The 24,490-nt window shown below is 40.2% G+C and overlaps 1 protein-coding gene across 16 annotated transcripts in view; it reads left to right on the forward strand.

Annotated features, from left to right (window-relative positions):
- nrxn1a (neurexin 1a) overlaps positions 1-24,490 on the forward strand; it is a 1,334,105-nt gene that overhangs the window by 609,467 nt on the left and 700,148 nt on the right. For all 16 annotated transcript variants that reach the window (XM_052010794.1, XM_052010792.1, XM_052010793.1 and 13 more), the window contains one exon: positions 4,637-5,075. In XM_052010794.1, coding sequence (XP_051866754.1) covers positions 4,637-5,075 — 439 coding nt within the window. The remainder of the gene's footprint in view (positions 1-4,636; positions 5,076-24,490) is intronic.

Raw genomic sequence — 24,490 nt, forward strand, 5'->3', positions numbered from 1 at the left:
CTAAGTTATTGGAGACAGGATCTATCAGCATTTGGAAAGGCAAAGACTGATTTGGGATTGTCCAAATGGCTTTGTGTATGGGAAATCATATCTCACTTATTTGAGTTTTGAAGAAATGACCAAAAAGATGGATGAGGGCGAGCAGAAGACAATATATACATGGACTTTAGCAAGGCTTTTGACAAGGACCCATATGGTAGGCTGATCCAGAAGGTTAGATCACATGGGATCCAGGTGAGCTACCCAATTAGATACAGAATTGCTTGGTGGAAGAAGACAGTCAAAGTCAAGTTTATTGTCATATCCACAAGTACATGTATGCACAGGTGCAATAAAAAAGAACTTACTTGCAGCAGCATCACAGGCACATAGCATCTCATAAGCAGCATTTGCAAGAAAAACATAAACCTTACACTATCTTGATAAGAAGGAACACAATTAGAACAAAAAAAAGCGAAGTCCATTTTAGTGTAAAGTGATCGAAGTGGTCATAATGTGGCTAAACAGTAGTATTTAGGGTTTTGCCAGTTCATTCAAGAACCGAATGGTTGAAGGGAAGTAGCTGTTCTTGAACCTGGTGGTGCTTCTGTACCTCCTGCTCAATAGTAGTGGAGGGTTGTTTTTCAGATTGGAGGCCTGTGACTAATGGTGTGATGCAAGGATTGTTGCTGGGTTGCCTGTTGTTTGTCATACATATTATTGATTTGGATGGAAATGTAATTGCCATGATTAGTACGTTTGTGGATGACACCAAAATTGGTGTCTTGGTGGAAGTGAAGAAGGTTGTCTACGGCTACAACAGGATCGGGTCAACTGGGAAAGTGGGCCAAGGAATGGCAGATGGAATTGAACTCAGACAAATGTGGAGGGCATGACATACATATTGAATGACAAGTCCCTTGGGAGTGTTGTAGAACAGAGAGACCTTGGGGTACAAGTCCATAGTTCCCTGAAAGTGGTGACACAGGTAGACAGGGTGGTGAAGAGGCATACGGCATGCTTGCCTTCATCAGTTGAGACACTAAGTACAGGAATTGGGAAGTTATGTTACAGTTGAACAAGACGTTGGTGAGACCAAACTTGGAATATTGTGTGCTGTTTTGGTCGCTATACGTTAGGAAGTATATGATTAAGCTCGAGAGCGTGCAGAAAAGGTTCACAAGTATGTTGCTGGGACTGGAGGGATTCAGTTATAAGGAGAGACTAGACAGGCTTGAACTGTTTTCCCTGGAGCAAAGGAGGCTGAAAAGTGACCTTATTGAAGTTTATAAAATCATGAGGGGCATAGATAAGATGGGATGGTCAAAGTTATTTTCCCAGGGTAGGGCTTAAGGTCAGAGAGGAAAGACTTAAAGGGGACCTCTGAGGCAGGTTTCTCATACAGAGGGTGGCAGATGTACGTAACAAGCTGCAGTGACATTTGGACAGGTAAATGGATAGCAAATGTTTAGTGGGATATGGCCCAAATGCAGGCAAATGGGACTAGCTCAGGAAGGCACCTTGGCTGACACAAATGAGTTTGACCAAAGGGCCTGTTTCTATACTGTATGACTTAAAATTAGTCAGGATGAGCCTGCTGGACGGTTATGGCTGTGAAAGTGACATCGAGATCTAATTATGCTTATGACTAGCACATTGAAAATGTTGTCTCAGCACACATTCATCAGTAATTGCAACAACAGAAAAGATGGGGAACTCATCCAGTTTGGCAATACAGCAAGGCTCAACTGTAATTGGTCAGTTTTATTGCTACTGAACTCCCCAAAGTGAAGAGATGACACCCAGGTGGCATTCAATTCTTACTGCTAACTAAAAACAGACAATGCTGGAAATACTCAGCAGCTCAGACATCTGTGGGAAGAGAAACAGACTTCGTCAGAACACATCTTTTATCAGACACCAGAAAGTACTTTTCACTTCTTTGATAGAAGAATTGGTCTTTGTAATATACTCCAGTTTTTGTATTTTGCATAGGTATAGTTTATTGTGTCACACACAATATTGCTATCTGTACCTGGTGAATCCTGAGGCAGTAAGACCAGCTTCCTTGGAAGCAGAAGAGTGTTGGGATTACCATCACTCATGGAGTTTCTGAAAGACAGCTTCTTTAAACTTTAAACTTTATTTATACAGCACGGTAATAGGCCCTTCTGGCCCACCGAGCCCATGCCGCCCAGTTACACCCATATTAACCTACTAACCCGTACGGCTTTGGAATGTGGAAGCAAACTGGATCACCGGGAGGAAACCCACGCAGCCATGGGGAGAACATACAAGCCCCTTACAGACAGTGGCAGGAATTGAAACCCAATCGCTGGCGCTGTAATGGCGTCACACTAACCGCTAAGCAACCGCGCTGCCCCTTCAAGAGCCATCAGAATTCAAATCATCAATAAAATGTTCTCATCTGTTAAGTAGAGTCTACCTTTGTTATCACAGTCAGAATCCACCTCCTACACACTCTCATAAATGACTTTTTTAAACTATCTATCCTGCAGTGTACAAGCACATCAGGTATTCTTAGCTCTACTTGACAATGCAAGGCCAATTTACCTAATTACACAAGTAAACTTGAAAAAAGTGTCTCTTTTCTGGTGTCATTCTAACCTCTGTTAATAATGTGTTCATTCTCCTTCACTGTAAGAAATTCATGTGATCAAGGCATTTTACTGTTTTCACCTTCTGATACTCTTGCTGGCTCCATGTCTGGAGCTTCTGCTTGAGGAGCTTGAAACTGCCTCCTGTGTGCCGCTTGAGTGACAGTCAAATGCCTGGCATGTGCTGCTTTCCTGACAAATGCAGGTCAATTCCAACAATCAGAATTGTACTGCCTGGTTTAAAGGCAACCACCAAAACCCTGTAGGATTCAGATACAGCAATTTGTATTCTGATGCACACTGACCAAACACCATTTATGTCTAACCTGTTGGCTATTCCACGACAATAGCAGTGTACTTCCTTGAAGAAGTCATTATTGGGCTCGGCTGTTACATATGATGCTGGCTATGAGGCAATCTTGCAGTCTCCTCAGTCTCTACTGTTAGAATGTAATTTCCTTAACCTGAGTCTGTGGATCATCTGGTTCCGTAATCCCCCCACCTAGCACACCAAATTGATAGTCTGTGAGAAAATAAATGACAGGAAATGCTATAAAGTCTTTTGGGAACTTGCATAACTTCTGGACTTCAACAACCTTTGCCTTATCAATATTAATCATTATTTTTTCTGGAAGGAAGAAATTCTTAACATTTTTCTTTTCCTCCTTTTCTTCATGACCATCATCATTCTCAACAACTTCTTTCTCTGCCCAATGTTGGATGATTCTGCAGGAAAGACCTCAGTGAATATGATGGTAAAAATGAGTAACCACTGTCTGTGTGGCCCAACGGAGATAGAGACAAAACTTTTGCCTATTAACCATGTCGCAGAAATGTGAAGGCAAATGCCCGGGTGTGCTCACACAAACCTGCATCTTAAATAATACCACGAGTCCCAAGAGCATTGTTTGTCCTCAGCATCTCCACATAGCAGAAGAGGTCTTAAATCTTGGCAATGTCTGTCCACTCTGCCCCAACCCCCCCCCCCCCAACTTCCTCCCCATACAAATTAAATGCAAGTTGCTCTAAGAACAACATTAACTTACTAGAATTTGTCTGGAATCTGATATCTCCATGAAAAAGTGGAGGTAAAGATTTACTTGCAAGTAAGCATTGGTAGGAAAACAAGTCAAATTACCAATTTAACTCATATTTTACCAATGCACGTGTGGAAGTTCAGTGTTGGTTTTATTGAAATCAGAATATGAATAGTCTCCTGTCATCCTTGATACTCAAGGAAGAAAAGTAACAATTGCTAGGCAGACAGCATGGTTGCACTTGTCTTTGAACTTCATCTTAGACTGTATGGAATTCTTTGGGGTGAAGAAGCTGTCATTCAGTGTCAATACCACTTGCTTTCAAAAACCCGCCAAACAGGGCACTTTCTCTGAGGACCTCTCAAACAGAAATCAGCAGCTGTTTCTTTCATTCCAGTATTTCATCTACAAATATTTGTAAATTGATCATGTGTACTATTTTTGGTCTTATTCTCATGTCCTGCTCCCTCCTACAGTACCTCTGCCTGGGCTTCTGGTTGAAAACATGATGTATGATTTATGATGGCCAGTAACTAAGTTTTGCAATGTGTTCAATGCATTTCTGTTGGTGCAATCTCCATCACTTACAGCAATTTTTATTTGTATATAAGTCTGCCTCCTTCCCCACTTATCCTTTACCCAGTAAATATCTCTGTTGAAATATGTTAATTGAAATTACAGTTATATTCTTGGTGGTCGGTATGTCAAGCAGTCAGTGGGTGATCCAAAGTTAAAGTACAGTAAAGTAGCCTTGTGAATTTCTATGGGCATCAAAAAGTTGAGGAACTGAAGTGTTTCTCTTTTAGCATTGGCATTATGTAATGGGAAATCATTGCATTAATGATATCTCGGTTGACTATTATTCTTTGTATTTCTTATCATTGCTTTTTCTGCTGAGAGTGCATGTTTTTCTTAATCTTTACTAACATGATATATTCATAAGGTTGGTTGAAATTAGTTTTCTGAAGAATTCAATTATTAACATTGTTATTTCACTTGCAGGTGGTTTATAAAAACAATGATGTCCGTTTGGAATTATCACGGCTTGCAAAACAAGGAGATCGCAAGATGAAGATTCATGGCATGGTGGCATTCAAATGTGAGAATGTTGCAACACTCGACCCAATTACATTTGAAACCCCTGAGTCATTTATTTCACTACCAAAGTGGAATGCTAAAAAGACAGGCTCTATCTCATTTGACTTTCGCACCACTGAGCCAAATGGACTGATTCTTTTTAGTCACGGCAAACCACGACACCAAAAAGATGCTAAAAATCCACGAATAGTAAAAGTGGACTTTTTTGCTATTGAAATGCTAGATGGGCATTTATACCTTCTGCTAGACATGGGATCTGGTGCTATTAAAACAAAAGCCACTCAAAGGAAGGTGAATGATGGAGACTGGTATCATGTGGATTTTCAGAGAGATGGAAGATCAGGTAAGATTTTATTTTATCAGTTATTCTTTTCAAGGCCATGAAATCAATTGGGAGTAAGAAAGAATCGTCAAAAAATAGCCTGAGATATTGCACCTTGGTTTTGACCTTTTCCATATCATTCCATGATTTAGTTTGGAGACAAAAGCTCTCTGAGCACCTGAATTAAAGCTACCAGCCAAGAGTTTCCATGAGCCTGATCTCTGATACATGATTTGCATTATTTGCTGATAAAACCAAAAGCAAGTAAAGATGTTAATTTTTAAAAACTATGAATGGAGCTGACATTTGAGGAAGAGGTACAGAATGGGTGGGAATGGACATTCATTGCCAAGCCATTAATGCCACTCATTGCATTTGCCTGAAATTGTGGTTATATTGCCATAGTTACCCTCCAGACCCATGCACTGCACTGGGGAATCATTGATCTCAGTGATTCTGATGTGTAGAGGTCACCATCATTGTGGTTCCGAAATAACTGCTTAGATTGGACTGCTGTGGAATATCTACACTCAGAGTTTTGGAAATTAGTCAAAATTATGATTTAGCTGTTTCCAGCCTAAATGACACTTGTCTGCACTTGACAGGACTTCTGCTTGGAAGTGTTTCTTGAATTTTTGTAAACAAAAATACATGTTCCCTTGGGTTTGTATTCTCACTGTTTGAAGGATAATAAAATAAGAAGTAAAAACATGCTAAGTAGCTGAAACCTAACGGACAGGGTGAAACAATAAAAAAATCAAGAAATTTTGCTAATTTAATATAATTGAATCTTAATATCTGTGCAAGTATTAGCAAAAGTGCCAAAGTAGTTTATTTTATCCAGGAAAGTTAAAGGGGTCCTTGCCCATGATTTCTATCCAGTACTATTATAGCAAGTGTATAAGTATCTGGAAAGTCTGACCAATTTACAAATAATAATTGAGTGAACTAGTTTGGGAGAAGTATCATACCATACAATGTGGAGAAAGAAATTAACCAATTTATTCAAGATTATAGCTTCAATTATAGACCTTTTTTAGTTGCATCTAACTATTCAACCCGCCTCACACATGTCAAAATGAAGCTAATAAATGAATAATACAGTAACACGGGCACTCAATGTAAACCCACTTAACAGACAGAAATTTCAGCTTTTACCTATTGTGCATCGCATTAGCTTTGTAAACTATTAGAGCAAATGTATAGTAAAAGTACTTTGTTTTAGCAGCAGTCTTCTATGGAATAAAAGTTGCTTTTCATGGGCCCACAGAAACTCATGTAAGAAGTTGAAGAAAAACTTTCTTCATCTATTTGTATTACATGAGCTGCACTTACATTTGAGCTTCAGCAATATAATTTGCATAATAATCTTTCAATACATTTGTTTTTATTTATAAGTTTGGTTGTATGAATGGAAAGGGATTGATGTTTCCCAAATTATCATTGAATATCTTATTTGGTAGCAAATGTGAATTATTTACTGTTTGTCTTGCATATAATAACTGGATACTGCTAAATATTTCCACATAACTGTTATTGTTGCAGATTTTCAGCACAAACAGTATTTTGCCTTTCATTATATTTTTGCAAGTTTTTATTACTTTTCACAAGTTCAACCCTAACCTGTAACTAACACAAAATTTTACAATTTTACCATATCAAATGTAACCATAAAATGAGCCAAGGCCCAGATTGATAAACTGAATATACAATCAACTTCTCAAAGCCACACTACAAGCCCATAAGGCCATATATTTCTGAACTCTTTCTCTTCATGTTTTATGAAATCTTGTCATATTTGTTTATAATGTTGATGGCTGACAATTTGTTCTTTGCAAATGTCGACAGTTTTCCAATCTTTCTTTTTTGTTGCGTGTGACATAAGTCACTCTGGAAAGCAGCTGCCCATAGATAGGATCACTTTGTTGCAAAACATAGAAGCGAAAGGTGTCAACTGTCTTTGGCCCTGTTGATGTTTATTTAGGAATGATGAGCAATAGGATATTAGTTTTCTATGGTACAAGACAGAAATTAGCTTGTTAATATTTTATTAATACTTAAGAAAGAAACAAAAACTGCTTTGGGAAGAACATTTTTAGTGATCTTTTCCAATGACAAAAAAAATCAGTGCTTGATGCTTAAAGTTGTTGTATTATCATAAGCTAGATAGCTTTGCATTTCCTACATCCTTTCTATATTTGTTTATAACTATTCTGATTTCAACATTCAAGACAATGGAGACTCTTTACTCTTAGTGTTCTAATAAATCCAAATAAATTAAAATACAATAATGCCATTACATTTTCTGTCATTAAATTGTAGGTTTTGTATTGTATATTGGAAGAATACCTGCAATGAGTTGATATTTCAACAGACTTGTGTGCAAAACACATTTTGATCATTTTATATTTTGACATAACGTCAGAAAAATTAATTATGGTCAGCCCAGTCCATCATGCAAATCAGTCTTCCCTCCATTGACCCCATCTATACTTATATTGCCCGCCGCCTCAGGAAAGCAGCCATCATTATCAAGGACCCCTCCCATCCCGGTCATTTTCTCTTCTCTTTTCATTGGACTGTTTGCTCATGGATGTCCATCAAACATAATTCTTTCTTTGTCATTTGTCTCATTCAGTTAGCGCAGAAGTTTGCTTAAGTATTTAAGCAAATATTCTCTCCCATTGGACAGAAGATTCAAAAGCTTGAAAGCACATTCAACCAGACTCAAGGATAGCTTCTATCCCGCTTTTAACAGACTCGTGAAAGGACCTCTCATATGCTAAAGATGAATTTTTGATCTCCCAATCTACCTCATTGTGGCCCTTGCACTTTAGTTCTTTACCTGCATTGCACTTTCTCTGTAGCTAGAATACTATATTCTACATTCTGTTTTCTTTATACTACCTTGATGTACTTATGCATGGCGTGATCTGCCTGGATGGCATGCAAACATACTTCTTCACTGTATCTTGGTACATGTTACAATAATAATCAACCAACCAACCAACTTGTGAACTTCCTAGAAGAATGGAGTTCCAAGTTTCAAACATTTCATGATAGGAATGGCTTAAAAGAAAATAAAACACACCTGGAGTCAGTGGTAGACAGTGTACCATATGTATGTAGGTGCAGAATCAATCATTGTAGTCCATTTGGGCTTGGGAAATTCTTTAAAGGGGTTTGTAGTCAGTGTGTATGTGTACTCGTCTCCCATATGTCTACTGATGGAACCTCTCAAGCCCAAACAACACAGCCAATAGCTCCTTTTCATTTTGGGCATAGTGTGTCTAAGCATCTATAAGAAATCTGCTTGCATACATTATTAGTTGTCATCTTTCTCCTTGCAATTCGCTGCAAGATCTTTTCCCAAGACTACTCATTGTGTTAGCTCTTTTCCATCAGCAAATTAGCTTGACAGTGGTGTCTCCTTGATTCAGTGAACCACCTCGTTAATAAAAAAAATCATTGAATCTCCTTATTTCATTGGACTGTTTGCTCATGGATGTCCATCAAACATCATTCTTTCCTTGTCACTTGTCTCATTCAGATAGGACAGAAATTTACTTAAGTATTTAAGCAAATATTTTCAGGCTTGGCATTTTCATTGTTGCTTCTACCTTTATTGGATTTGAGTTGCTCCCCCCCCCCCCCCCCCCCCCGCCCCATGACCCATAAAGGAGCCCTCTTTCACTTTGAACTTTTGGTGTTTGCACTTCTACTGCTCCTTTCTACATTTGTTCCTTAAGGTTCTCATCTTTTTGTGTTACTGTATGTCTGTCTCTGCGACAGTCTGCCCTTCTCTAAACACAAGAATATTATCTATCATGTTGTTTACATCAGCAACATCCTTCAGGAGCTTGATCAATCCTTTACTGAGACTGATTATTGTGGTCGGGATTCTAAAAGGCATCATCAGCCATGGATACCTCCCAAAAGTTGTGTTGAAGATCATTAGATATGTGGTCCTACTGTTGATTTGCTTGCACATTGAAGATTATTGTTTTGTGCAGTGTGACTCAATATCCACAACTTTATTCTGTGGATAATAGTTTTCCTTTCAGAAATATTTATACATTCATCCGCAGCAGCCATATCAAGTTCCCAATACTCACTGGCATCAGTTTCCATTTGGTGAGTTGTTGGACTACCAAAGATTGATGCACAGTTCTCCAAGTACAACAAATTCTGCTTTGTACTATTTTCCATTCTGTTATTTTTCCACTTTCAGCTTGCATTTACCTAGTGGTACTAAAATTGTAAGATTGTACTCAGTGAGTCCTTGTTTTGTCACTTAAAGCTTCCTTAGAATCTCAGAATATTATATGTTGCACCATTCTATATCGGAAAAATCCTCTTTCAACTTCCGTAGTACAAAAGATCTGAAATCAGTTGAGGGGTCCCGGACCCAAAACATTAATTGTTTCTCTTTCCATAGATGCTGCTGGACTTGATGAGTTTCCTGTTTTTAATTAGAGTAGAAAAGATCCTCCTTGGGTACTTGGTTTCTATCCCTCTTTATTTCTTCCAATAAGAGGAAATTTCCTATGGGAAAAGTATTGTGCAGCATAACAGCAGGACTAGAACAGATGGAGAACTGGCCTCAAAGATTCTTCAAGCTCATAAATAGATCAAGGCAAAGAAATTCAGTGTTAACCCAGCAAAGCTGTAATTTATGAACTATTTAGTTAAAATGATTTTTTCATGAAACTTCAAAGATACAGTTCAGGTGGGGCACTGAAGGAATTAACATTAAATGGATATTAAACATCATGTGCATGCCCAAATTACTGTACCTATTCACTTGCTTTATTTCCTCTCTGCCCAGATTCAATGTCAGAGGGAAAATATAATGATCTTATTATATTTTCCCCAGACATCTCATAGGAACAGTAGTCAGCTTGTGTGATATAGTAAACTGGCTTTTCCCCTTTACTGAGACATGAAGGTCTTATTTTGACTCTTTGCTCCCATTGTGATTTCCATACTGTGCAAGGTGCACCAACTTACTTGTGAATAGATACTGTTACTGATACTGTTGGCCCTCACTATATCAAACAACAGAATTTCAGATTTGGACACTCTGATGTCAATTTTTATTTGAATGGATTTAGAATTTGAAGAGAGAGGTTTCTTGGTCTCTCATATCACAAATTAAAAGTAACAAAGCATAACGTTCACCGGTTGCGTATTCACTTGTCACTAATTTTACATTGGTGGGTTGCATGGCATACAATCGTGCTGCCTTGCAGAGGCAGCACACCTCATCAGGGCAACTGAGCCCAGAGGAATGGAGCTGCATGATCAATTAGTTGTTTCTCAAGAACAACTTGTGTGTCAGCAGATGCAAGAGTGCTTTCCTCAAAACATCAAGCAAGACATATGTCAACCTCTGAGCCTCCTCACTGCCAGGATTGGGCAACTTCATGCACCTCTCTTGAGCCTCATGGCTTTGTTGTCCTCCAGTCCTCTTGTCATGGTCAAATAATTACCTCCTTGCCAATTATGGATTCATTTTTTCTTCATCTCTCTCAACCCATTCATGCCCTAGTTGTTCTATCTCCCAAGTTCCTGACTTAGACAAATTACTACCCTGCCCCAGGCTTTTGTCCTCTTGCAATTTCTGATCCAACACAACTCCTGGTGTGTCACCCAGCCATTCCCCAAGTACTACAGTGTTTCCTGGCTGTAATTGTCTGCTGCAGACTTTTCCACCCAACAGCCAATGATCTTACAATTCTATCAGTTTAACTGTCTGCTCGGCAGAAAACTGAACAAAAACAATATTAATAAGACTTGCTATTAAATTCAGCAGGATCTCAGCATTCTTGGGATTTCTGGGTTTTCAGTCTGCAACAGCATTCTTTCCCCACTTCATAAATATTGATACTTTTGAATCAGCAGGGATGCGATCACGGTATTATGCCATGTGCTACAAGCAGACCTGCAGCCAAACAGCACCACAGGTACTATACTGCCAGTAGCTGTTAACTCACAACTGTATTCATATTTTATATAGCAGGTTCCTTTCAAGCTCACTGGGGACATTGTGAACCAGCAGTGCACAGATGTATGAAGTCACTCAGATGCATTGTTTGTTCAGGCATCACTGTTCATCTCCTTTCTGTGGACAGTCTAAAGCAGCATGAGAACACTTTCAAGTATTTTTGAGTGGCAGTAGTCCTGCAAGTACAAGGCTATCCGTTGCACCCAGGTGGCTTTGCATGTTCCATTACACATTGCTGCTAGTGACATGCATTGCAAACAACTCCATTCTTCTAAAGCGTAGTTCATCGATAATTATCAGTACCACTTAATGCAAGTAAATGGTCATATTCCCAAAAGCCGTCAAAATACTTTAATTTTAAAGCAGTCTGTCATTCTAGCAATTTTTAAAGTAACTCTTAGGGCAACTCCTGCAGATCAAGGTGGATTCCTGCAAATGTAGCTGCTGATGTTCTATGATTTCCCCTGACAACATCTGGAGATATAAGAGGTAAGCCTCCCCCAAGAGTGTGAGGTGAGGAAATTGTCAGCCACAAACATTACTTTGTAGAGTGTAGTAATGCAAGGCCTGAGTGTACATCCTTTCCTTATCTGACCTCGAAAGGTCTTTACCAACTTTCTTCGTTGCCTTCACGTTGTTAACTTAAAAGGGTTTGATAGGTGGAAGAGCACCTCACAGTCCCCAGGTGACTGTTTATACCTTGTCATAAATTCCGGTATCACAAATCAAGTTTCAAAACTTTGTGTTGCCTTTGCTTCATGGTATTGTATGGCTCAGTGTTAGAACTGATACAAGTAACATTTCTTGGAAGTAAGGTAGTGTTCCAAACAAAACCACACTTAAAAATCAATAACATACTCAAGCTCCTTTCTGATTGTAAGTTGTGTTATACTGTCATCTATTCTTTGTGATAAATTATTCCTTATTACACTCTGTGGGTTCTTGGTGAGTCAAGATCTCTTAAGCTTAACAGCTTGAAATGTAGTCATCCTCCATCTTGGTAATATTATTAGATCTCAATATACTTGATGCTTCCATTGTTGTAGTACCATGGAATGCTGCTATGGGCATTGACATTGTGCCCATTTTGGAATGAATGTTAAACATCTCCATATTAACATTGACCAAGATGAGATTATCAAAAGTAGGAAAAGGAAGGATCATTATAATTGTTGGGATATACAGGAGTTATTCTATCCTGAAAAATCTGAATTTTTTTTTTAAATAGTAAGGCACGAGGAGCAGATCTGGCAGGAAAAGTGAATAAATTTATTTTTAATTAGGTGTGGTAAGATTTTTTTCAGTCTCCAAACTCTAGAGTTCTTTTTGTTCATACATCATCTGCAAAAATTTTAATGGTTTATCATCTGCAGAATAAGCAAAACAAGTTTCAGTTCAATTGTTTCTAACATACAAAAGAAGTACAGGAGACAGGAAATTGGCAATGTTCACAGAAAAAAGCACGTGGATTTATTTTAAGCAATCATTTGTATTTATGTTCTACAATTATAATGTGAAACAATAAAAAGAAATATATGGACAGGTAAACAAAAAGTTACTTCAAGGTTCTGAGGAGTATCTTAAAGGAGAGAAATACAGAGAGGTCTTGAGAAGAAATTCCAAAGTTTGGGACCAAAACAATAGACACAAGCCTGGATTCGCTTGCCACTTTTTGTCGCCAATTTTTGAACTATGCTCCTGCTTTGGAAATTTGAACTCCTCACAGTAGGCAGTGTTCAATTTGTAGCAATTCCAAAGCACTGAGCTGGGCAGTCTCTCTACTTGAACCTGTTCTGGTTACGTGTAGTGCAGGAACAGTGACTTGATCTGAATGGACGAAGGTTATTTGTGGAAAAAAAAACACAGAAAATTAAAATGGTTACTACATTTTATTGAATTAATTGTTGCAGTAAATATTTTAATTGTTTAAAAGTGGTTTTGATTATTTTAATTTTTGTATTAAAATTTGTATAAATTTGTAAGTCTTTAGTTGTTTTGATGGTCAGCTAATATGGGGCCATGGAGTAAGATGGGTTATTAACAGTTTCATTGGAAGATGGCTGAGGAGCATAAGTTTGGCCTCAGAGTTGAGCCGAGCTCAGGGAGAGCAGGGATAATGTGAGAAAATTCTGGAGAAAGCTATGATTTCTTGGTTTGGTCAATGGAAATTATTAGGGAGAGATTTCCTGGTCTTCCTGGGGATGGATTGGGGGCAAGAGGCAGAGACAGCTGCATAGACTTAATAACAAAATTGCTGGATACTCTCAGCATGGAAGATGACATCTGTTCAAAGAGAAACAGAGTTAACCTTTCAGGTTGTAGACCCTTCATCAGAGCAGAACAGATGCCATTATTCTTTGTGGAAAGAAAGGACAAAGTTGTTGTCTTAGAGGAGATGTTGAAGGAATTGTGGGAAGGTGTTTTAAAAGATTTTTTGGAAAGAATTAACAGCAGAATGTTTTAAGGATGATCACTAAAAAAATCACCAGTTAAACCAACAAATAGCAGGCTACCTAATGCTTTATGTGGTCCAGCTAGATCTAAATAAGTTTCCATTTGAACTATTATAGAATTTGGGTGTATCTAGCCAAGTGTAGTGCAACAAACTGAGGGGAGGGAGTTCAGAGGAAACATGCAGAAATCTCGTGTTTCTGGGCCTACCCAGTGAATCTGATCTCTGAAAATATTTTAGACTGCCTGTGGTCTGAAGGTCGATTTCCTCATTTCCCTCAAGGCACAGCTCTCCGTCAGCTTAACTCCTCTCTGTATCTCTTGTGACCCTCCTTACAGATCATCTAAGTGGTCCAAACAGCTCCCAGTCTTTGTCTCTCTAATTTATCGTGACTCCCAGTACTGATTTAGTAACTTGCAGCTTTTACCTTTCAGTGTATATTGAACATCTAAAAAAAATAGAGAGAATTTGAGTGTAGAAGTTGAGGAGTATCTGTGAGATAATCCTGTATAGTGAATGAAAGAGCAGAATAGATCATGGCACTGTGTAATAGAAAGGATTAAATACAATGACTTAGTCAGTTACACCAGAAGAGAGAGAGAAAGATGATTTTAATTTATTTTTTTCTCTTGAGAAGTACCATGGGAGATCAATATTCATCTATTAACTTGATATGTGCATTCATCAAATGTTCATTGCCCTAATTTAAGAGCTTGTAGGAGGGAAACCATATTTTCCATCTTCAGATTCACATGATAGAACATAGAACAGCACAGGAACAGGCCCTTCTGTGCCAACCACAATGCTAATCCAAACTAATTCCATCTGTAAGGAATCCATATCCCTCCATCCCCTGTCTGTTCATGTCCTTGTCCAAATGCCTTTTAAATGGAGCAATCATATCTGCTTTCACCATTTTCCCTGGCAGCGTGTCCCAGGCGTCTATCACCCTCTGTGTAAAAAACAATGCTTGCCTTGTAAATCTCCTTTCAACTCTTCAAGCTATGTCCTGTAGCATTTGGCATTTCCACCCTGGGAGAAAGACTCTGACTATCTACCCTATCAATGTCTCTCATAATGTTATAAACTTCTGTCAGGTCACCCCTCAGCCTGTGACACTCCAAAGAAATCAATCCAACCTCTCCTTTTGTCTAACACCATCTTTCCTGTAATATGGTGACCAGAACTGCACACAATACTCCAAATGTGGCCTAACAAGTTTTATACAGCTGCAACATTGTTTTCCAACCCCATATTAAGCACCCAAGCCAATGAATGCAAGTATGCAATATGCTTTCTTTACCACCCTGTTTACTTGTGTTGTCACTTTCAGGGAGCCGTGGACTTGCACCCCAAGGTCCCCCTGCACGTCAGTGCTCCTAAGAGTCCTGCCATTTGCTGTATACTTTCCTCTTGAACTTGACTTCCCAATGTGCAATACATCACACTTGTCTGGATTAAACTCCATCTGCCATTTCTCTGCCCACATTTCCAACTGGTCTATATCCTGCTGAATCCTTTAACAACCTTCCTCAGGATCCACAACTCCACCAACTTTTGTGTTTTTTGCACACTTAGTAATCAGCCCACCTATATTTTCATCATTTAATATAAAGGTCCCAATACCCATCCATGTGGAACACCACTGTTCATAGACCTCCAGTCAGAATAACACCCTTCCACTAACTACCCTCTGTCTTCTCTGTCCAAGTAAATTTTGAATCCAATCTAACAAATCTCTATGGATCCCATGTGCCTTAATCTTCTGGATCAGCCTACCATGAGAGACTGTGTCAAAAGCTTCACTGAAATCCATGCAGACAACATCCACTGCCCTACACTCATCAATCATCTTTGTCACCTCCTCAAAAAACTCAATCAAGTTTGTAAGATCTGCCCTCCCCTGCATAAAGTCATGCTGACTATCCCCAATAAGACTCTACTTTTCCAGATGTGAGTAGATTCTATCCCTAAGGATTTCTCCAATCATCTTCCTACTACTAATGTAAGGCTCACCGACCTGTGAGTTCCTGGGTTTGTCTCTATTGCCCTTCTCAAACGGAGGAGCTACATTGACTATTCCTCAGTCCTCTGGAACTTTGCCCATGATTTAAAAGGATACAAAGCTCTCTGTCAAGGTCCCATTATTAAAAGGTTAAACCTCAAAAGCTCAGCTGGCCTCCATTGACATTGGCGATATACGTAGCATTTTTGGTTAGTTGCAAAATACTAATGTTAAAATTTTGTTTTTCCAATTTCCATATTAGACAGTAAGAATTGGAAATTATTCCCATAAAAACATTAAGTGCAACAAATTAAAAATATGTATTGTACCATAATGCAAATAGAAAAGTGAGAAAACAAATTGTTTTGAGTTGAAGAGAGAGTAAGGGGTGGGAGAGAACAAAGGGAATGGATGTTACATGGAGACCAAGGTTATGCAGGTGACTTGATGTTTTCCATGCTGTCTAGTTAATTGATGAATGATGACAGTTATACAGTGTGTAGAAAAAAGATAATTCGGGAACTGTGAGGTGCAGAACATAGCAGCTGCTGGAAATCTGCAATAAAGGAAAATGCTAGAAATATCCAGCAGATCAGGCAGAATCTGTGGAGAAAGAAAGACCTTACGTCGGAACTGGCCAATTTTAACACAAACAGAAAAGTCAACTGTGGCATAATATCTCTTGGAGAACCATTTACCTAAATGATTGTACCATTGCCATATTGCTTGGGGAGAGTCATCAGATTAGTTATCCTTTTATTATTGATAGTCTAAACTGAACAGTTATTCTGTGATATTTAGGTCACTGTGTTCACATGTGACGTTTGAGAACATTAGTGCAGTAGTTAAGTTACCAGACCATCAGCCAGAGTTCTGGACCATTGATGCAGAGACAAAAGTTGGAATCCCACCAAGGCAGACAGGGAATTTAATTTCAAGTAATTATATAGAAATTAAAGTTAGTCTAAGTAACGGTAGCCATGAGACTAATAACCCACCTAGTTCACATTCGTAGGTCACACTTAAGCCAGACTGAGTAAGTTTGCCAAAGTTTCTGATTCTGTATCCTTTCATTATAAAAAAAATATTTGGTTCACTAATGATCTTCAGAGAAGAAAGTTTGCCAAACTTACTTAGCCCGATATGTGACTCACTAATGTGGTTGACTCTTAACTGCATCCTCAGTCTGGGGGCATTCAAGGATGGGTAATAAATGCTTGCATTGGCAGCAATATCCACATTCCATGATTAGATAATAAAAGAAATGTACTTACAAACTGGGCTATATGTTACCATCCAGTGTGGTTTTAATAAAATGTTTATTTTTGGGGTTAAGGCTTTACCTGCAAAAAGTAAACCACATTTGTACCAGGGTGGAAAGATTGCTGTAATTGATTATACCTGGAAAAGGATATGTTCAACCTTTGCTGTAAAGCTCACTGGGGGAAGAAACTTGATCAATGGGAATACTCTATGTGATTTAAAGGTTGTGGTAGGCTTCATATGATCTGATAAGGTCTTTGTTACAGTGGATATGTTATTGTTTGTCTCTGAACTCGATGGCTTTGTTTGTTTCACCCTCCTGGACATGTGTTTAACACATGCTGTTTGAAAAGCAACAGACCAAAGCAACTTTCAAACTACATTTATGATTATTCCCTCAACATTAGTATCACCGTGATGCGAACATTAACTGTGTGGTATTTGGATGTGGTTAGAGTTAAAGATCAGCCAGTTGTGCTGCAGGTGATATCTCAAAAATGTAGTTATTTATAATATCCATGAGGTCACGATCGCTCTTTAAAAACCAAGAGGAACACTGTTTCCAAAAGAATGCTTTCCAGGGTTACAGATCCAAGGGTTGCAGACTGGAGTCACATTTCACTGGGTGTTTTCTATCAATCACTTGGAATTGGAATTGGAATTAGTTTGTTACTGTCACGTACACCAAGGTACAGTGAAAAACTTGTCTTGCATACCTTTCATACAGATCAATTCATTACACAGTGCATTGAGGTAGTACAAGGTAAAATAATACAGAATGCAGAATAAAATGTAATGGCCACAGAGAAAGTGTCGTGCAGGTAGACAATAAGGTGCAAGGTCATAACAAGGTAGATTATGAGGTCAAGAATCCATCTTATTGTACCAGGGAACCATTCAATAGTCTTATAACAACGGGACAGAAGTTGTCCTTGAGCCTGGTGGTATGTGCTTTCAGGGTTTTGTATCTTCTGCCCGATGGGAGAGGGGAGAAGAGAGAATGTCCGGTGTGGGTGGGGTCTTTGATTATATTGGCTGCTTTACTTAGGCAGTGAGAAGTATAGACAGAGTCCATGGAGGGGAGGCTGATTTCCATGATGAGCTAAGCTGTGTCCACAACTCTTTGCAGTTTCTTGCGGTCCCGGGCAGAGCAGTTGCCATACCAAGCCATGATGCATCCACATAGGATGCTTTCTATGGTGCATCGATAAAAGTTGGTGAGTGTCAAAGGGGACATGCCAAATTTCTTTAGCCTCCTGATGAAGTAGAGGCACTGGTGAGCTTTCTTGGCCATGGCATCTACATAGTTGGACCAGGACAGGCTATTGGTGATGTTCACTCCTAGGAACTTGAAGCTCTCAACCTTCTCGACCTCAACCCCATTGATGTAGACAGGAGCATGTGCACAACCCCCTTTCCTGAAGTCAATGACCAACTCTTTTGTTTTGATGACACTGAGGGAAAGGTTGTTGTTGTCATGACACCATGTTACTAACCTCTATGTCTCCTTCCTGTACTCCGATGCATCGTTATTTGAGATACAGCCCACTACACTGGTATCATCTGCAAACTTGTAGATGAAGTTAGAGGAGAATCTGGCCACGCAGTCATGAGTGTATAAGGAGTAGAGTAGAGGGCTGAGGACGCAGCCTTGTGGGGGACCAGTGCTGAGGATAATCGTGCCGGAGGTGTTGCTGCCTATCCTCACTGATTGCGGTCTGTTGGGCAGTAAGTCAAGGATCCAGTTGCAAAGTGAGGTATTGAGTGCCATGTCTCGGTGTTTGGTGATGAGTTTGCTTGGAATTATAGTATTGAAGACAGAAGTGTAGTCAATAAACAATAGTCTAATGCAGGTGTCTTTACTGTCCAGATGCTTCAGAGATGAGTGGGTCGAAGTAGTCTGGGAGGCTGGAGTTAATGTGTGCTATGACCAGCCTCTTGAATCATTTCATGATGGTGGATGTTAGAGCCACAGGCAGTAGTCATTAAGGCACGTTACCTTGGTTTTCTTAGGTATTGGGATAGTGGTCTTCTTAAAGCAGATGGCAACCTCAGAGTGAAGCAGGTTAAAAATATCTGCAAATACTTCTGCCAGCTGATTTGCACAGGCTGTGAGGACACAGCAAAAGACACCATCCGGGCCAAATGCTTTCCGTAGGTTCACCCTCCAGAAGACTGATCTTATGTCCTCAACGGTGACTATGGGTTCAGGTGCATTGGAGACTGTCAGGATGGGTGGTGATGTACCAATCCCCTTCTGTTCAAAACATGCATTGAATGCATAAAGCTTATCAGGAAGGGATTTGCTGTTGTCAGCAATGCTGCCCGACTTCATTTTGTAGCCTGTTATAGCGTGTAAGCCCTGCCACAACTGACGGCTGGTCGGGATTTGATAGTTGACTGGTATTGTCTCTTGGCATCTCTGATAGTTTCACGGAGGTCGTATCTCAATTTCTTGTATAGGTCAGGGTCACCTGATTTGAATGCTGTAGTCCTAGATTTAAGTAGGGAGTGGATCTCCCAGTTCATCCATGGTTTCCGGTTTGGGAACACCGGAATTGTCCTTTTTGGTACATAGTCCTCAACATATTTGCTGATAAATTCCCATGATGGTGGTGACATACTCATCTAGGCTGGCAGCTGAGTCTTTGAATGTGGGCCAGTCAATCAACTCAAAGCAGTCACGTAGAAGCTCATCTATCTCCTCAGACCAGCACTGTATGACTTACTGTACTGAATCCTCCCATTTCAGCTTCTGCTTGTTTGCAGGGGGAAGGAGCACAGCCTGGTGGTCTGGCTTACAAAGAGATGGCGAGAGGTGGCTCAGTAGGCTTCTTTGATGGTTGTATAGCAAAAGCCAAGGATATTTGGGCCCCTCGTGGAACATGAGACATGCTGGGAGTAGTTTGGTAATACACTCTTGAAGTTGGCCTGGTTGAAGTCACTGGCAATGATCAAGAGGTCCTCAGGGCACCCCAATTCAAGGCTGTTGACCACAGAATATAGTTAATTGAGTGCAGGCTTCATGTCTTTCTAGGGTGGGATGCAGACTACCGTCAGGATAGCTGAAGTGAACTCCCATGGCAGGTAGTATGGGCGACACTTCATCGTTAGATATTCCATGCTGGGTGAGCAGGAACTCGCCAGGACCGTTACATCCGTGCACCATGAGATGTCGATTAAGAAGCAGACCCCTCCGCCTCTGACTTTACCCAAGGATGCTGTATGGTCCATCCAGTGAATTGAGAGGCTCTCAGGTTGTATGGCACAGTCAGGTGAAGCAGGTGTAAGCCACGTTTCAGTGAGATATAGTACACAGCAGTCCCTCAGTTCTCTTTGGTAGGTCAGTCTTGCCCTTAGTTCATCAACTTTGTTCTCAATGACCTGGATGTTAGCTTATAGTACCCTAGGGAGGGGAGTCTTGAACCCATGCTGTTTCAGGCTCACCTGCAGCCCAGCTCTCTAACCTGGTCGGTCCTGGTAGTTGTGGAATGCAGCTACCTGGACTGGAAGATAAGTGACTGCTTCAGGACAGACCTGGAAGACCTGGAGTGGATACATCTGGACTGGAAGGTAAGATTTCTTCTGGGCAGACCTGGAAGACCTGGAGCATATTCAGCTGGCATACTTAACCATATAATGGATTCCCAGTCAAAGCCCAACTGGCTTATTACCAGAGACAAAGCATCATAGAGATCTGTGCTGACTCATTCATTTTATACCAGTCTCTGTGCTTTCAACTCGACCACCAGGTCAAAGTCTGTATACTGGGAAATAACATCCACATCTGTCAGACGTAGCATGCCTACAGTGACAAACATACTATCATTTGGATTACTGTTGCACATAGCATGCTGAAACATCACTTGTGTTGTGACAGCTATAATTTGCTCTGCAACCCTCATTGCATGTCAAGATGTATGGTTATCTGCTGTGTGCTCCATTACATCACCTCTGTGAGGGACCAACCTATACCATCATGTGGGTGGAAACAAATGCGGGAAAGAGCAGGAGAACCTGAGAACAGCATTGATTAACAGTTTCCTGAATTTCAAGTTTTCATGGAGAACAGCTCAAGCAAGTGTACTTCATGTGAACAACCCCTCCCAGAAGTGCTGCTTTTGACTGCACCACAACATCACCATCACACTGTTTATAATTTGCCCACTGGTGAACTGCCGATATTGCTTCCTATTACCTAATTGTCATCTCCTTGGAATTTGAGCCTAATGATTTGCCTGCTAGGGACACCTCTTCCAATCTAACCTCCAGAACTTGTGAATGTCCAGTGTCTTGGCTGGTGCTTGCAAGGGATTGGATGATGCTTAATCATCAGTATGTCCGACCATTTTTAAATAGCAGACATATATTATGCCATCAACTCAGAGATGGTATTTAGTGTAAATTTCTAGAGAAGATATTCACAGTTACTCCCCTGTTCCTGCTCTTTCACATTAACCCTTATATTTTTTTCCTTTTTTGGTTATACATCAAGTTCTCACTTGAAAGTTAAACCTATTAAACCTGCAATTATCACTCTTTCAAGCCAGACATTTCGGTTTAAAATAATTTGGTGCTTAAAATAAAACATTCCTTATTTCCCCATCAAGATATGTTGCAATTAAATGTATCTCTTCATTTTATTGACCTTCCTATTGGAAGAAACAATATCAGCTTGATCAAAACCTTTAATTATTTTGAATTCCTCTTAAATATTACAATCTCTGCTCTAAGGAGAGCAAAAATAGCTTTTTTAGTTCCCCTTGTAAGTGAACCTACTCAGACTTGTACCATTCTTACAAGTCTGAGATGGTTTGAGTGTTGATAAAAGGATGAAGGTTTCACACTGCTGAACCTTTCCAAACCACTGCAAGGCATGTGCCACATCAAGCCATTTCCTGTACACAGATATAATATGGAAGTGACAGATGGTACATGTACAACAGCACAACAGCTTTGTAACTTAATCTAAAATATATTGACATCACTTGGCATTAGGGTCCAATCATATCATCAAGCAGGGCTTAGTAGATCAGGTGTACAGTTTGTATTCCTTTGAGTATAAATTAAAGTCTAATCTGATCAAGGTATTAAATTGTTAAAATAATTCTATTTGGGAGAGACAGAGAAGCTTGGTAACACCTTTGCAAAGAAAATAGGATTAAAATTAGAAACAAGCATTCAGCGGTGAAATCTGGAACTTCATCCACCATTGGTAGGGTAGTTGACTGTTGTGAATTACCCCCAGCATGAAGGTGACTGGTAGAATCTAGGGAGGGAATTGATGGAAATAAGAGGGGAATAAAATGGTATTACTGTAAGATTAGTGCAAATGGGTGCTTGATGTTCAACGTGGACTCAGTAGGCCGAAGGGCCTATTTCTATGCCTCCTTAGCCTCTGAATATTGGTTTATATTTGAGATTTTGAGTCTGACTTCCATATATTTTTGTTTGTTGTCAAGGGATACTTACGAAATTATCAACTGAGATGCAAATCAGACTTAATCTCGTTGACCCTGTTACAGATATTCCTGTGTTCTTGTGTAAAAAGATTTCTACAACAAGCAACTGTGATCATATCATTATGCAGCAACCAATTTTTTTCTGTACTGCTATGCAATCCATGAAAACATCTGCATTAATGAGGAGTATGCCTATAGTACCTTCCCTTGATGTGAGCAAAACTCTTTCACATTTATATTCAGACAGAAGGATCAAGCTGGCTTCATGGATCTGGCCAGTGACTTGAAATTATGCTGAGAAATAGCCTTTTGTCCTAATAGAACATAGAACAATACAGCACAATATAGGCCCTTCAGCCCACAATGTTGTGCCGACCTTTAAACCTCTCTAAGACTACCTAACCCCTTCCTCCCACATATCCCTCTATTTTAAATTCCTCCATATGCTTATCTAGTAATCACTTGAATTTGACCAATGTACCTGCCTCCACCACCGCCCCAGGCAGTGCATTCCATGCCCCAACCACTCTCTGGGTAAAAACCTTCCTCTGATATCTCCCTTGAACTTCCCACCCATGACTTTAAAGCCATGTCCTCTTGTATTGAGCATTGGTGCCCTGGGAAAGAGGCGCTGGCTGCCCACTATATCTATTCCTCTTAATATTTTGTACACATCTATCATGTCTCCTCTCATCCTCCTTCTCTCCAAAGAGTAAAGCCCTAGCTCCCTTAGTCTCTTCTCATAATGCATACTCTCTAAACCAGGCAGCATCCTGGTAAATCTCCCCTGCACCCTTTCCAACGCTTCCACATCCTTCCTGTAATGAGGCAACCAGAACTGGACACAGTACTCTAAATGTGGTCTAACCAGAGTTTTATAGAGTTGCATCATTACTTCGTGGCTCTTAAACTCGATCCCTCGATTTATGAAAGCTAACACCCCATAATCTTTCTTAACTACCCTATCCACCTGTGAGGCAACTTTCAGGGATTTGTGGATATGGACCCCCAGATCCCTCTGCTCCTCCACACTATCAAGAATCCTGCTATTAACTTTGTACTCTGCCTTGGAGTTTGTCCTTCCAAAGTGTACCACCTCACACTTCTCCGGATTGAACTCCATCTACCACTTCTCAGCCCAGCTCTGCATCCTATCAATGTCCCTCTGCAATCTTTGACAATCCTCCACACTATCCACAACACCACCAACCTTTGTGTCGTCTGCAAACTTGCCAACCCACCCTTCTACCCCCTCATCCAAGTCATTAATAAAAATCACGAAAAGCAGAGGTCCCAAAACCAATCCTTGTGGGACACCGCTAGTCACAGCCCTCTAATCTGAATGCATTCCCTCCACCACAACCCTCTGCTTTCTACAGGCAAGCCAATTCTGAATCCACACGGCCAAGCTTCCCTGCATCCCATGCCCTCTGACCTTCTGAAGAAGCCTACCATGTGGAACCTTGTCAAATGCCTCACTAAAATCCATGTAGACCATATCCACGGCACTACCCTCATCAATCTGTCTGGTCACCTCCTCAAAGAACACTATCAGGCTTGTGAGACATGATCTGCCCTTCACAAAGCCATGCTGGCTGTCCCTGATCAGACCATGATTCTCTAAATGCCCATCGATCTTAGCTCTAAGAATCCTTTCCAACAGCTTGCCCACCACAGATGTAAGGCCCACTGGTCTATAGTTCCCTGGACTATCCCTACTACCTTTTTTGAATAAGGGGACAACATTTGCCATCCTCCAATCCTCCGGTACCATTCCCGTGGACAACGAGGACTCAAAGATCCTAGCCAAAGGCTCAGCAATCTCCTCCCTCGCCTCGTGCAGCAGCCTGGGGAATATTCCTTCAGGCCCCGGGGACTTACCTGTCCTAATATTTTCTAACAGCTCCAACACATCCTCCTCCTTGATATCAACATGCTCCAGAACATTAACCTTACCAACACTGTCCTTAGTGTCATCAAGGCCCCCCTCTTTGGTGAATACTGAAGAGAAGTATTCATTGAGGATCTCACCCACTTCCACAGCTTCTAGGCACATCTTCCCACCTTTATCGCTAATTGGTCCTACCTTTACTCTCGTCATCCTCTGCTCTTCACATAAGTGAAAAATGCTTTGGGGTTTTCTTTAACCCTACTTGCCAAGGCCTTTTCATGTCTCCTTCTTGCTCTCCTCAGCCTCTTCTTAAGTTCCTTCCTTGCTACCCTATCTGATCCTTGCTGCCTAAACCT

The sequence above is a fragment of the Pristis pectinata genome, chromosome 3, assembly GCF_009764475.1.
Source record: "Pristis pectinata isolate sPriPec2 chromosome 3, sPriPec2.1.pri, whole genome shotgun sequence".
NCBI classification, from domain to species: domain Eukaryota; kingdom Metazoa; phylum Chordata; class Chondrichthyes; order Rhinopristiformes; family Pristidae; genus Pristis; species Pristis pectinata.